At 47.1% G+C, this 14,626-nt stretch overlaps 1 protein-coding gene across 7 annotated transcripts in view; it reads right to left on the bottom strand.

Moving 5' to 3' along the window:
* Nucleotides 1–684: 684 nt before the first annotated feature.
* The window catches only part of LOC147008398 (uncharacterized), a 22,631-nt gene continuing 8,689 nt past the window's right edge, over nt 685–14,626 (bottom strand). For 6 of the 7 annotated variants that reach the window (XM_085864922.1, XM_085864923.1, XM_085864925.1 and 3 more), the window contains 4 exons: nt 13,674–13,825; nt 7,243–8,492; nt 2,955–3,076; nt 685–2,515 (listed from right to left, as the gene is read on the bottom strand). In XM_085864922.1, the coding sequence (XP_085721048.1) occupies nt 7,318–8,492; nt 13,674–13,788 (1,290 nt within the window). In that variant the 5' untranslated portion in view covers nt 13,789–13,825 and the 3' untranslated portion in view covers nt 685–2,515; nt 2,955–3,076; nt 7,243–7,317. The remainder of the gene's footprint in view (nt 2,516–2,954; nt 3,077–7,242; nt 8,493–13,673; nt 13,826–14,626) is intronic. The other variant, XM_085864924.1, reaches the window with a different exon arrangement.

Genomic DNA, 14,626 nt, shown 5'->3' with positions numbered 1-14,626 from the left:
TAAAGAAAACTGAAAACCCACTCCGTGGGAGTAACTCCTGTGCTGATGCCCTTCGCAGGGCAGCTCACCGGATGATGGGATTGGGGCAAAGCCTTCGGGACGCCCATTCCTTGATTGCAGGAGGAAAACCACGGGGTAAACTTCCCTGGTCAGATTGCGGTGGAGTGTGGCTGAGTGGTGCTGAGGTGTCATCCACCAGATGGTGGTCTCCTTGGGTTAACCTGAGGCGGTCCCTTCGGGTGGGTGCCTTGAATGTCCTATCCCAAAGAGAGGATGATCAGCTGTCTCTGTTATCACCTGAGCTCAAGCGTTTGGACATCGGTGTTGCAGCTCTCGCTGAGGTTCGGAGACCGGATTGCGGCGAGATCATGGTGGGTGGTTACACCTACTATTGGTCTGGTCACTCTGATGGTTACCATTCCCAAGGAGTTGCTGTAGCTGTGTCCAATAAGCTGACCCCAATGATAATTGAGGTAACACTGGTCAACGAGCGTATTATGAGACAAATGATTCGTCACCACTAAGGTGTCATTTCCCTGGTCTCTGTTTTTGCTGCGACTGAGGCGAGTGACCTCACCGTGAAGGATGCATTCGACGCCACGCTCGAGTCTGTGGTTGATCAGTGCCCCAGACGAGATACACTTCTAGTCTTGGGGGATTTCAATGCATCGACTGGAACTGATAGGGATGGTTATGAGATATGTGTTGGTCCCCATGGGTCTGGAACTGTGAACCAGAATAGCACTAAGTTCCTTGACTTTGCAAGAAGTCATGGACTTAGGGTGGCTGGTTCATGGTTTCAGCGCCCACAAGCTCATCGCTGGACTTGGTATTCCAACGCTGGCGGTGTGGCAAAGGAGATTGACCATGTCCTCGTTGATGGTCGCTGGAGGATGATCCAGAACTGCAGGGTCTACCGGAGTGCTCAGTTCCTCAATACTGACCACCGGCTTGTTGCAGCAACTCTGAAGTTGCACCTTAAATCCAGGAGAATGGTACCATCCCAGCCGAGGCTGGATGTTGGCAAGCTCAAGGATGAGAGGGTAGCTGAGGAGTTTGTGAACAGGCTGAGTGGACACTTGGGGGGTCTGGGTGCTTTGGGGGATCCTGAAGAGTTGTGGATCGCCTTCAAGACCACCGTCCTTGATGTTACCGGTGAATGTCTTGGAACTTACCGGACCGCAAAGAATAATTTTGTCTCTCAAGGGACACTGGATACCATTGACCAGAGTCGTAGGGCCAGGCTGGATGCTAGAGTTGAGCTGTTCAGGGAGCTGAGGCATAAAACTGTACGTGTCTGAGGGTGGACAAGAAGGCCTATGTGCGAGGAATCTGTGAGGGGGTCAAGCATCACTTGTAGTCAAGTGTTTCTCGTCCTGCTAACAGGGAAATTCACGCATTGCGTTCATCCAAGCCCATCCCACGGTGTATTACAGTTAGAGCAGAGAGTGGTGGGCTCTTGACAGAGGAGTCTGAAGTGGAGACCCGCTGGGCCGGTGACTTTGAGCGGTTGTACCAGGCTGATCCACCAGCTGTCGAGTTGGAAGTCAGGGGTGTTACAATCCCTATTGCTGATCCTCCAATCAACTGTGGTCCACCTTCGTTTGTGGAAACACGGGCTGCGGTGAACCGGTTGAAACGGGGTAAAGCTCCAGGGATCTGCGGCATCCATGCTGAACTTCTCAAGGCTGGTGGAAATGCTGCACTCTCTGCTGGCTGGATATTCACGTTTCCGCTGGCTGTGAGGCAAAGGTCAATCGATGTCTGGGTCGTGCCTGGGGCGTCATGGATTCACTGGATCATGGGGTGTGGCGCTGCCGATACCTGTGCAGGAAGATGAAAGTCCGAGTCTTCAGTCTTCAGGTCTTAAATGTCCAGCATGCTCCCATACCTGACCTGACCCAGTGTGTGAATCTCTTGGTCATCCTGGCAGACAACTTTCAGGGAAGAACAGTACTTTTATTAAGACAATGTTGATGTTTGTGTAACAACTGGGAGACATATTAATTTTGTGCTCGATTTTTGTTTATTCATTAATTTGTTGTTATGCCAACGGTGGTTCCTGGTAAACATGTCAAGAAATCAGGTCAAAAGAAAGAAAAAATGAGGGTGATTAGACAACGAACATAAAATGTGTTTGTGATTTCAAGTCCACTTAATTTATGTATTTGTTTGCAGCCTGTAACTGCTTTGCTGCATCATTTTCTGGGGGTTCAGCTGCGTCGCTGATGCAATTCCCTCTGTTACCAGCACAATAGTACTAATTTTGTCGACCTCAGAAGGATGACAGGTGGAGTCAACCCACCTGATGTTATTTAACAACACGACAGGGGCTGAAACGCAAGTTCCTCGGATCTTGAGCCAGCCACCTGAACCGTTAAGCCAACACCAGCTGGAGCCTCTGTCGCACCGTTCGATGGAGTCATCGAAGATGGGACATCCTCACTCATTGCAGGCAGCAAGGGATGTTTTAGGGAAGACCTGGAAGGCTGCATCTCCAACAACGGTGTCGTCACTGGATGAAGCACACACATCAACAACACAGCACACGTGTCGATCTTCACCCATGGTCGATATCAGTAACTTTTAGAGGTCATCGAGGAAGATCGACATGGGTGAATATAAACTCTGTAAGTTTTAAAAGGTGTAAACCGTTTAAGCTTGTGGACTATGAAGTTTATATTCACCCACAAGAAATAAGGCTGTGTGGGGTTAAGAGCGGGGGTTTCCCCATTTCACCATGCAGCCAAGACCTCATTTAACCGGAATATTTTGGTTTCATGTAATTGTTGAGTTTACTAAATTAAATAATGTACATCTCTCAGTTACCTGGACGTTTGTACTGGTATGCAGTGACATCACAATGTGCAGGTTACAATGGACAAAACAACTGGGTATCTGCCAAAGCGTCGAGGACAGCCAACTGACAGGTGAGAAGGTTGTGCAAGGCCTACCCAGTAATCTTTATCCCTTTTGTAGATGATGCAGACAGTCAGGAGGAACAACAAAACCAATATCGCAATCATCATGAGGAACCAGATCTGCTCCATCAAGGAGGTCACCCATGTGGGCTTGTCTGCGGTTAAATACAGAGGGTCAGACAACAACATGGCTTTGCACAATCAGACATTGCAGTGTTCATGGAAGACTCACTCTACTTGTGACTTGCTCTTCCGCTTTCATCATCTTAAAAGGTTAATCTACGTATCGATGATGTGGAGTAACTTGACACTTGATGATCACGAGAGGCCTCATTTTGTCAAACCATCTTTAAAAGATGTTCCGAATCTATCAAGTAAACAATTATTGAGACAATTCGACCCAAAAGACCCTGCAGACCTAAAAGACCCCAACGACCATGGAGACCTTTAAATACCCAAAACACCCCCGAAGACCCAAAAATGCCCCAAAGACTTGGATGACTCAAAAGAACGAAAATACACCGAAGACACAAAATACCCAAAGGACCCAGATGACCCAAAAGACCCACAGGACATAAAAAGGGGGACCCCGAACACTCAAAAGATTCAGAGGACCCAAAAGATGCAGGGCATCCAAAAGACCCCGAGGACACAAAAGACACAGAGGACACAAAATACCTGGAGGACCCAAAAGACACAATGGGACTATCACAGACCCAAGGAAATTCTGCATCATGTAAAATGTGACTTCAGGTCCCTAACCACCCCGCCCTCACTCCAACACCCACACACAATCCCATCTCCTTAACCCCCTCCCAACTCTGCCGTCTCTCTGCCCTCCCCCCACCACCACACGCAAACTGTGCACCCTCTCCCCCTTTTTTCAAATCCTCAAACCCCCTCTCAACCCAATGTCCTCAACTCCCCCTCCACCTCCTCGAAAGCGTCAAACCCCTCAATTCCAGCTCTGTCCCCTCTCTGCCCTCCCTCCCCGAAGCCAACTTTGTCATCCCCTACCCCATTCTTCTTCAAGTCATCAACTGCCCTAAACCCCAAGTCCTCAATCCCCCTTCCAACCCCAAGTCCTCAATCCCCCCCACCACTCCCTTCCCAACGTCTCAATCTCACTCTTACAACTCCATGCACCCTCACCCACAACTCTCTGTCCTCCCTCCCTATTTCTTCCTGTTTTTAACAACATTACACAAATATACACAAGGAACTTTGGCACATGAGAAGGTCATTCGGCCTAACATGCCTGCGTTGTACTATCTATTCACACCCTCCATAACAGCACTCTTCCCACTTCCATGAAGTTCGATGTTGAGGAGTAAAAAAGTCAATTTGGGTGAATAAATGAGTTAGCTTTTGTTGTGTGATATGGGAATAATAAAAACAAACAAATAATAAAACCATCACTCGAAAGCATCTGAAAATGCAAAGCTCGTCCGCATCTGCTTTGTATTCGTACTTCTTCTTCGTCCGTGTACTAAACATGACAAAAACTGGTCAAAAAAAGAAAAATACAATTACAGACGACCTTGACCTTTTGACCTAAAAAGCAATCGGCTTCAGTGATCCAATATGCAAACCTTTCTCAAATTTCAAGTCAATCAGATGGAAATTGAGGATTTTGTGACCTTGACCTTGTGACCTCAAAACAACCAGCAACCTGCTTTTGATTGATGAACCAGTTCAGTGCTCCGATATGCAAATCCTGTTGAAATTTCAGGTCAATCGGAAGAAAATTGACGATTTCAGGTAACCTTGACCTTTTGTCCTAAAAAAAACAAAAAAAAAACAATCTACATCAAGCTTTTGATTGGTGGACAAACTCTGTGACCCGATATGCAAATTCTAAAAAAATTCAGGTCAATCGGATGAAAATTGAGGATTTTATGCGACGTTGTCCTTTGACCTTTTGACCGAATTATTAATTTGTCTTGTCCACCTTCTCATCATCAAGCTTTGGTGAAAATTTAATGGCTGACGATGGGACCACACGAAAGAAGAAGTTGAAAATTTGATGACAAAAGCAAAAAATTTGGGGGGGGGGAGGGGGGAAGTCACGGCCCGGACCGACACACTCACGCACACACACGCGATTATAAAACCCCGTCTCCTGCTCATTATCATCATGAAGATTATACTCACCACGTGCCGGTATCTCTGTAGTTTATCACGTGCTGCTTGAAACTTCAAAATATTTTTTAAATGAAGGAAAAACAAATCTCCATATCCCCGAGTGGGTCCATTTTGGCAATTTAAATATCTATCAGGATTTATTATATTAATCTGCATGTTAAATTGGAAATTTTTTTTTGGGAAGGAAGCCATTGTTGGGAACGGCTCTGGTTATGTCTGCTGAGTTGGCGGAATAATGTTTGCATTTGCTGTAGAGTTCTTTCTTTGAACAATAGTATGGCTTGGAGAGATACTTTCAGTGTAATCACGGTCTGCTGTCTTATCAAAGAGAAAAGGGGAGGGCGTATCATGCGAAATTTCACAAAAGGTTCTCTGACAAGGCGGAGAGCTTGCTGTGAAACCTCGACTCAGATTCTGCAACCGGTGCAGAAGGCATCAGCCCACGTGTCCTAAAAACCTGCTGCTCTGCTGTTGCTCACCCTCTCTCTGTTATATTCACCCTCTCATTTGCCCAAGGTCATCTGCCATTTGCTTGGAAATCAGCAAACATTCCTGCCCTGCATAAAAAAACGGTGCAAAAACAGATCCCTGCAACTACAGACCAATCAGCCTTCTCCCAATCATCAGCAAGGTCATGGAATCCATCATCGCTTCAGACATTAAATCCTTCCTCTTCTCCAATGGTCTGATTTCCGATCATCAATTTGGTTTCAGACCAGGTCACTCCACCCTGGATAGGCTGCTTCTGCTCTCGCAACGATGGATGGAGGTCCTCAATGCCAGACATGAGATGAGAGCCATATCCCGAGACATATCGCGTGCTTTTGACACGGTCTGGCACCCGGACATCTCCACTCATGGCTCACAGACTTCCTCTTCTGTCGCAGTCAACGTGTGGCCCTAAATGGAGTTCTTTCATCCCTTCTTCCTGTCCTGGCTGGAGTTCCTCAAGGTAGCGTTCTAGGCCCTGTTCTTTCTGATTTTCATCAATGATCTCTCCGACTCTCTGGAAAATCCTCTTTATCTCTTTGCTGATGACTCCACCCTCTATCGTACCATCTGTCATCCCTCAGACCGGCAAGCAGCAGATTATTCGCTCACTGCAGATCTGGGTAAAATCACAAACTGGCCCAACACGTGGAACATGTCTTAAAATCCTGAAAAATCTCACGGTCTCTCCGAAAGGACCGTTTGGAACCCCCCCCCCCATCTACTTTCTCAACAATTCTCTGGAAGTCCTTTCTTTCAAGCTTCTGGGTCTCACTATCTGCCATGATCTTTCCTGGGAAAGCCACATTTACAACCTGGCCTCCAAAGCCAGTCGCCGACTGGGAATCCTCCGTCGTGCAAAGTCCTTCCTCGGCCCACCTGAGCTCCTGACCACTTACAAAGCTTTCATCCGCAACCTGATGGAGTGCTGCTCTCCCATCTGGGCTAGTGCTCCCACCTCTCACCTTTCTCGGCTTCACGCTGTGGAAACCAAGACATTAATAATCATTGGCATCTCCCGCGGTGAGGCTGAGTCTTTGGGCATCTCACTCTCTCACCGCAGGCTGGGCGGTGGTCTTTCTGTCTTCTACCGTCTCCTCTCCGGTCTCGTCCCCTCCTGCTCTCTCTGCGATTTGTCCCCACCATATTTCCGCAGGGCACTCAAGGTCCGCCAACAACCCCCTTCTGGTAAAACTCCCAAAATCACGAATCACTGCTCACCTTCACTTTTTCATTCCTCGTTTTCCAGCTTTTGGAATAAACTCCCTCACTCTGTTGAATCCCATTCTTTCCTCCAGGTCTTCAAAACAGCTGTTCACCACCACCTCTTATCTTCTCCCATCCAAATCCTCGATCTTTTCTTCCCCCATTAATCCACACCAAACCCACCTCCTTCAAATTCCCTGCTTTCCTTCCTGAAAGTCCCTGAAGTGTCCATCTTGTTTACTCCGTGTTCCGCGCCCTATCCCTCTCCCTTCCACAGATCTCCTCATGTCTCTGTTACCCACTGTTTTGTCCTTCCCTCTCCTGCCCCTATTGTCTCCTGCTCCCCTTGCTGTACGTTGTGTGTTAGCTCTCATACGAGCCTCGACAAGGTATGCAAAAATAAACAAAAAATAAAAAAGGTTGAGGAAGGTGGAGAAGAGGGAAGGTTGGTGGATTCTGATTTTATAGCCGGGTCACAAACCTTCATTTGGATTGAACTGTGTTGTTAAGCAATCCTCCAGTTGTGTTGAGCTGCTGCGTAATGTTTGAAGACCCTTCAGTTGTGAAGAATTGCTTCGTAATGTTCGGAGACCCTCTCGTTGTGTTGAACTGCTGTGTGGTGCTGGAAGACACTCCATTTGTGTGGAACTGCTGTGTGGTGCTGAGAGGCCCTCCAGTTGTGTTGTGTTGTGTTGCTACGTGATGCTGGGAGGCCCTCCAGTTGTGTGGAACTGCTGAATGGTGGTAGGAGGCCCCCAGTTGTGTTATACTGCTGTGTGGTGCTGGTGGACCCTCCAGTTGTGGGGGACTGCTGTGTGGTGCTGGTAGACCCTCCAGTTGTGTTGTACTGCTGCGTGATGCTGGGAGGCCCTCCAGTTGTGTTGTACTGCTGCGTAATACTGGGAGGCCCTCCAGTTGTGTTGAACTGCTGCATAGTGGTGGTATGTCCTCCAGTTGTGTTGTACTGCTGTGTGGTGCTCGGAGGCCCTCCAGTTGTGTTGAACTGCTGCATGGTGCTCGGAGGCCCTCCAGTTGTGTTGTACTGCTGTGTGGTGCTCGGAGGCCCTCCAGTTGTGTTGAACTGCTGCATGGTGCTCGGAGGCCCTCCAGTTGTGTTGAACTGCTGGATGGTGCTCGGACGCCCTCCAGTTGTGTTGTACTGCTGCGTGATGCTGGGAGGCCCTCCAGTTGTGTTGAACTGCTGCATAATGGTGGTATGTCCTCCAGTTGTGTTGTACTGCTGTGTGGTTCTCGGAGGCCCTCCAGTTGTGTTGTACTGCTGCATGATACTGGGAGGCCCTCCAGTTGTGTTGAACTGCTGCATAGTGGTGGTATGTCCTCCAGTTGTGTTGTACTGCTGTGTGGTGCTCGGAGGCCCTCCAGTTGTGTTGTACTGCTGTGTGGTGCTGAAAGGCCCTCCAGTTGTGTTGTACTGCTGCGTGATGCTGGGAGGCCCTCCAGTTGTGTGGAACTGCTGCATAGTGGTGGTATGTCCTCCAGTTGTGTTTGACGGATGTGTGGTGCTCAGAATCCCTTCAGTTGTGTTGAACGGATGTGTGGTGCTCAGAAGCCCTCCAGTTGTGTTGGACCGATGTGTGGTTCTGAGAGGTCCTCCAGCTGTGTGGAACTGCTGCCGACTGCTGGGAGGCACTTCATCCTTGCTGGTGTCGGCCTGCACAGTGCGGTTGTAGATACTGTTCGGTCGCAGGTTTGGAAGCATTCTTTTCAAACCTGGCCCAAGAAAGAACACAATGTTCGGTGTTAAATTGTCCTCAATACGACAGAGCCAAGACAGCACCGAGGGTGGCCAAGGAGGGATGACAAGTACCCTTTACATTTTTACTTTAAATTTAATGGCAACAAGATACTCAACATCCTCTGCAGCATGTTGTGAAAAAATAAATAAAAGCACAATCAAGCAAAACAAGGGTGGCCCGTTTCCAAAGTGACAATTATCGGTGACCCACAGAGTTCTTAGGTCATTAATTCAAGTTCTTCTGTTGCCATTGGAAGCATCTACCAGTGGTGGTGTCAGTGCAGGGCGTGAAAAGGAGCATGGAACAACAAACACATCATCGATCGTGTCTTCGATCCAGGTTAGAATCCGGTTTTTTTTGCTGGGGTTGTGTGCTTGAAACAGAAAGGTCTTGAGCTCGGCTCACGGAGGAGTGAAACGACAATGGACAGTAGGTTCAAAACTCCCAAAGGGTATGGGGTGGATCAACATTCAAAATGAGGAAGAACCGATGTGTGTTTGTCTGTTTGTTTGTTGCGTTACTCCGCCGACAGTTGTGGCCCAATGACATCTACACTTGCTACACATGATCAGCGTGACCCAAATTTGGGGTGTTTTTATTTATTTATCTTAGGTGGGGGATGTGGGGTGGGGGACACAAATCCTCCATGTGAATGTGTATCATGTTCCTGTCCCCACGTTTTCCAGTGAAGTGAGGTGTTTTGAATTACACAGCAAGATTATCACACATTATTATTACATTATTACACATGAATTACACATTATTTCTTGTTGAGCGACGAGCGAGTTGAAATAATTGTTGTGGGAATGCCTCATAGGGGTTAATAAATGCTTCATGTAGCGAAGTAATTTCTTTAATGACTGTTTAAGTGTAGAAGCAACTAAATGTGATATTTGATATACGCCGCTATTTTTGTGAGACAGATGCAGTCCACCTCCCTATTATCTGTGTCGAAAACCTGCCATCCCTTCTGACCTTTTATTTGATGTGTAAACCTTTGGAATCTGTCGTAAATGTTTCTTTTTAGCGCTCGGCCTGGTCGTGGAGCGCAAGGCTCGGCGGGAAAATAGTGATCCGGGCTGCTCGGCGGAAGAGGGAGAGGAGCCGCCTGGGTGACAAGGACTGAATGGGCAGTCCCTCACCCTCATAAAGTATAGCATGGACCAATGGTGGCCGAGCAGGGAGCCATTATTATATTCCCTCCCGTGTCATTGTTGTTTTTAAAAAGCACGGTTATTTTATTGCATGAAATAAGTATTTGATACATCAGAAAAACAGAACTTAATATTTGGTACAGAAACCTTTGTTTGCAATTACAGAGATCAGACGTTTCCTGTAGTTCTTAACCAGGTTTGCACAGACTGCAGCAGGGATTTTGGCCCACTCCTCCATACAGATCATCTCCAGATCCTTCAGGTTCCGGGGCTGTCGCTGGGCAACACAGACTTTCAGCTCCCTCCAAAGATTTTTCTATTGGGTTCAGGTCTGGAGACTGGCTCGGCCACTCAAGGACCTTGAGATGCTTCTTACGGAGCCACTCCTTAGTTGCCCTGGCTGTGTGTTTCGGGTCGTTGTCATGCTGGAAGACCCAGCCACGCCTCCTCTTCAATGCTCTTGTTGAGGGAAGGAGGTTGTTGGCCAAGATCTCGCGATACATGGCCCCATCCATCCTTCCCTCAATACGGTGCAGTCGTCCTGTCACCTTTGCAGAAAAGCATCTCCAAAGAATGATGTTTCCACCACCATGCTTGACGGTTGGGATGGTGTTCTTGGGGTTGTACTCATCCTTCTTCTTCCTCCAAACACGGTGAGTGGAGTTCAAACCAAAAAGCTCTATTTTGGTCTCATCGGACCACATGACCTTCTCCCATTCCTCCTCTGGATCATCCAGATGGTCATTGGCAAACTTCAGACGGGCCTGGACATGCGCTGGCTTGAGCAGAGGGACCTTGCGTGCGCTGCAGGATTTCAATCCATGACGGCGTCGTGTCTTAATTATGGTTTTCTTTGATACTGTGGTCCCAGCTCTCTTCAGGTCATTGACCTGGTCCTGCCGTGTAGTTCTGGGCTGATCCCTCACCTCTCATGATCATTGAGGCTCCACGAGGTGAGATCTTGCATGGAGCCCCAGACTGAGGGAGAATGACTGTTATCTTGAACTTCTTCCATTTTCTAATAATTGCGCCAACAGTTGATGCCTTCTCACGAAGCTGCTTGCCTATTGTCCTGTAGCCCATCCCAGCCTTGTGTAAGTCTACAATTTTGTCCCTGATGTCCTTAGACAGCTCTCTGGTCTTGCCCATTTTGGAGAGGTTGGAGTCTGATTGATTGAGTGTGGACAGCTGTCTTTTATGCAGATAATGAGTTCAAACTGGTGCAGTTAATACAGATAATGAGTGGAGAATGGGAGGGCTTCTTTAAGACAAAACTAACAGGTCTGTGAGAGCCGGAATTCTTACTGGTTGGGAGGTGATCAAATACTTATTTCATGCAATAAAATGCAAATTAATTATTTAAAAATCATACAATGTGATTTTCAGGATTTTTGTTTAAGATTCCGTCTTTCACAGTTGAAGTGTACCTATGATAAAAATTACAGACCTCTACATGCTTTGTAAGTGGGAAAACCTGCAAAATCGACAGTGTATCAAATACTTGTTCTCCCCACTGTATAAACACACAAACACACATACATTATGTACTGGTAAGTACTTACAAAAGCTATTTTATTTTAAGTTATAACCTTAACTTATAGGCAACTGACTAATTTACCAGCTGCCCGGATCATCAGCTGGGCACCGTTTATCATCGAGGTTTCGATCCTTTCAGCCCAGTTTCAGATGACCGAGGTCACGTGACCTTCAGGTTTGCAAAGTCTGATTAAATCGAGGCACGTGATACCAGTCAGCACGACACTCGCCCAATTTGGAGATGTTCATCTGCACAGTAATGTGGCTCTGGAAGAGAGAATCTGGCAGAGAGTCTTCAAAATGGGTGACTGTCACGGTTGATTTGACATGACTCGCCGGATTCGAACCGGAACGACCGGTGACTGTTATATCGGTATCAAGTGGAGTGTGATACAAACATGAGGCATGGGAGTGATCACAGCCGGTGTACCGTGTTGTGACTGGTGATGAAAGCTGGTTCCACTCTTTCGACCCAGAAACCAAGCAGCAAAGCATGGAATGGCATCACTCTCCGCCTCCAAAAAAAGAAGAAGGCCAAAAGTATGGGAAAGTATGGGAAAGCAAAGTATGGGAAAGGTATTCTTGGATGCCAAGGGATGCATGCTGGTTGATTTTCTGCCCAAAGGGGAAACCATCGAGGAGGCTCACTACGTACAAGAAAATGAAACATGCTCTCCGGGAAAATCTCCCGATGAAAAAAGCTCTCATCTTTCAACATGACAACGTCAGACCCCACACTGCGCATCTCACAAAGGAGGTAATCCCAAAGATTGGCTGGGAAGTGATCCCCCACCCCGCTGTACAGTTCAGATTTCATCCCCTCCTGCAGGTCATGCTTTGGTGTCGGACTGTGTGAAATGGAGATCGGGGGAGTGCTCGTCAAACTCCACATGTTTTGATTTACACGCCAAACGCATCAAGTGCCTTCTGGTTGAATGGTTTAAATTAGCGGGAAAAATCGTATGGGGTGGCAGAAGGACAGTTGCTCTGTGCAGATTTTGCGGTTTTACCATGTGAGACATAATCACACACACACACACACATATATTTATATATATTTATATTTATATATAATGTAATATATAAAGCGCTTTCTCACCACTGACTGACACTGAATGATATTAAAGATCAGTGCCTTCTGGGTGACGTAGAAAGCTGATATTTTGCGTGCCGATGGACGTCGAAGCCAGTCCACCGGGGAAAATCACAGAATCGTCGGACATCCATAAATGAAAATATAAATTTTTTTTTTAATTAATGAAAAAAATGCAGGTGAGTGACAATGGGGAAGCACAGTAATTATTGCGTGCGGACGGACGTCAAAGCTGCTCTCGTTTTTTTGCTCAAATTATCGGAGTCGATCAAGTTTTTTCGCTTGTTTGGAAGCGCCTTCTTCTTCTTAAAAAAAAAAAAATATATATATGTATATATATATATATATATATATATATATATATATATATATATATATATATATATATATATATATATATATGTATATGGTGATGAGTCCTGGTGTTGGCGCAGTGGTTAGGGCAGCGGCTTGGGATCCAAAAGGTCCTGAGTTCAAGCCCCGTTGGGCCACTGAATTAATACACCAGGGGGTTGACTCAGCCTGTCATCCTTCCGAGGTCGGCGAAATGAGTACCAGTGTACTGGGCCAGTGTATACCCCGGTTAAAAATAGGTGTACCATATCCCTGTGTCGTAAGAGGCGACCAGGGTTGCGTCAGGAAGGGCATCCGGCGTAAAACCTGTGCCAAATCACTATGCGGATCATTCGGATGATCCGCTGTGGCGACCCCTAATGGGAGCAGCTGAAAGAAGAAGAAGTATATGGTGATGCTCCTGTACCGACCCAACGTTATCCTCCATTCTCCTCCCTTTCTGCCCCCCCCCCCTCAACACCCCAACACACAAATGATGGGATAAATGACGGGATACCTCCTTGAGTATATCTGTCTGGAACTTTGTTAATTTTCTTTTCTTTGTTATTTAATTGATTTTCTTTGTTGTTTAACTTGTTTATGCATCGTGTTTTGTGGCAACCTGTGTTTTGGAAGCAAAATTGAGGCTCATGGAAGAGCTCGGTGAGGAGGATGAAGATGCAATAAAACGACAGTGGGGTCACATTTGGACTCAAGAAGTCGGAGAATGAACGAACAGGTAAAGAGGAAAGAGAGGAGGGGAGGAAACACAGTCACCTGTGAGGGTGAGGTACGGTCAATGGGTTTAAAATTAATATGGGAAGGGATGTGGGAAGACACGTGCTGGTGGTGGTGGTGCACCGCCTGCTTGAAGTCCTGGAGGTACGTATGAGTGACATTGAAGATCCTCAACAAGGAGGTCCCACGAAGATTAATTTATTATTGACAACACATACGCCATTTAATGTCACGAAGGCCAGCAGCCAGTGCAGCAACACACAATGTTCGATGCAGCAAGACATTGGAAATTGATACTCACGGTTCAAAGGAACGTCCAAGATACTCGGTTCACAGGCAACCGAGTTCAGAACGATGAAGAGGTACGTGAAGAGGTATATGAAGAGGTATGGTAGAAACTTTATTTGGAAAGGCATCTTCACCGCAACGCCGGAGGCTCGGGGTCTACAAGTCCTGCAGGACATTGGGAAACATGATGAAAAACAAGGATAAAAAGACACAAGATGTCATCGCCCCCCATAGTTTTTGTAAATTTAGTAAATGGAGTTAAAGGGCCAGCCCATATTTACAAGATTTATGTGTATGCCAAACTGACTTGAGTGGTCATGTGACACGGAAGATCTCGTTCAATTGGGATATTCGATCATGAATATTAATGACTCGCAAATACATCCCGTCGCTTCACTGACGGGAATATTGAGATTCGGGGGGGAGGGGGTCGTGGGAGGAAGGGGAACGAGGAGGGGTGGGGAAACGAGTAAGGGGTGGGTGAGCGAGCAAGGAAATGGGGGAGAGCGAGGAAGGGGACGAGAGAGAGGAAGGAGGGAGAGCGAGGCCTTACCACATGTCACCATACACCCAGGGAGGGGGGGAGGAAGCGAGGAGGATGGGGGTGGTGAGGGTGGGAGTGTTCTGGACATGCATTTGATAGGGGGACTTCTGCCGACATTAGCACAGGATTGAACGGAATTGGGTATATTAAAACCGCACGTTCAAACGGGTCACACACTAAACAACCACCAGGACACTGCCCAGCGATGTCCGTGGGGGGTGGAGGGCCTTTGAGAGGACGTAAGTTGTTAGGGAAGGGAAGGGAAGGCAGGGCATTTTCCTTCAACCGTCAAAAAAGCAGCACCAGTGTTCATGTCTTTATTAAATTCCACCAAAAAAAGAAAACCTTTAATTTGTCCACTTCACATATTCTTTGAGACCCCTTCCTCTACTCGACTTCTGGAGAGTTGCATGATGGTGGAA

The sequence above is a fragment of the Eptatretus burgeri genome, chromosome 19 (genome assembly GCF_056783735.1).
Source record: "Eptatretus burgeri isolate ZD-2024b chromosome 19, Ebu_testis_v1, whole genome shotgun sequence".
In the NCBI taxonomy this organism is placed as follows: domain Eukaryota; kingdom Metazoa; phylum Chordata; class Myxini; order Myxiniformes; family Myxinidae; genus Eptatretus; species Eptatretus burgeri.
This window is presented reverse-complemented; position numbering and strand designations above follow the sequence as displayed.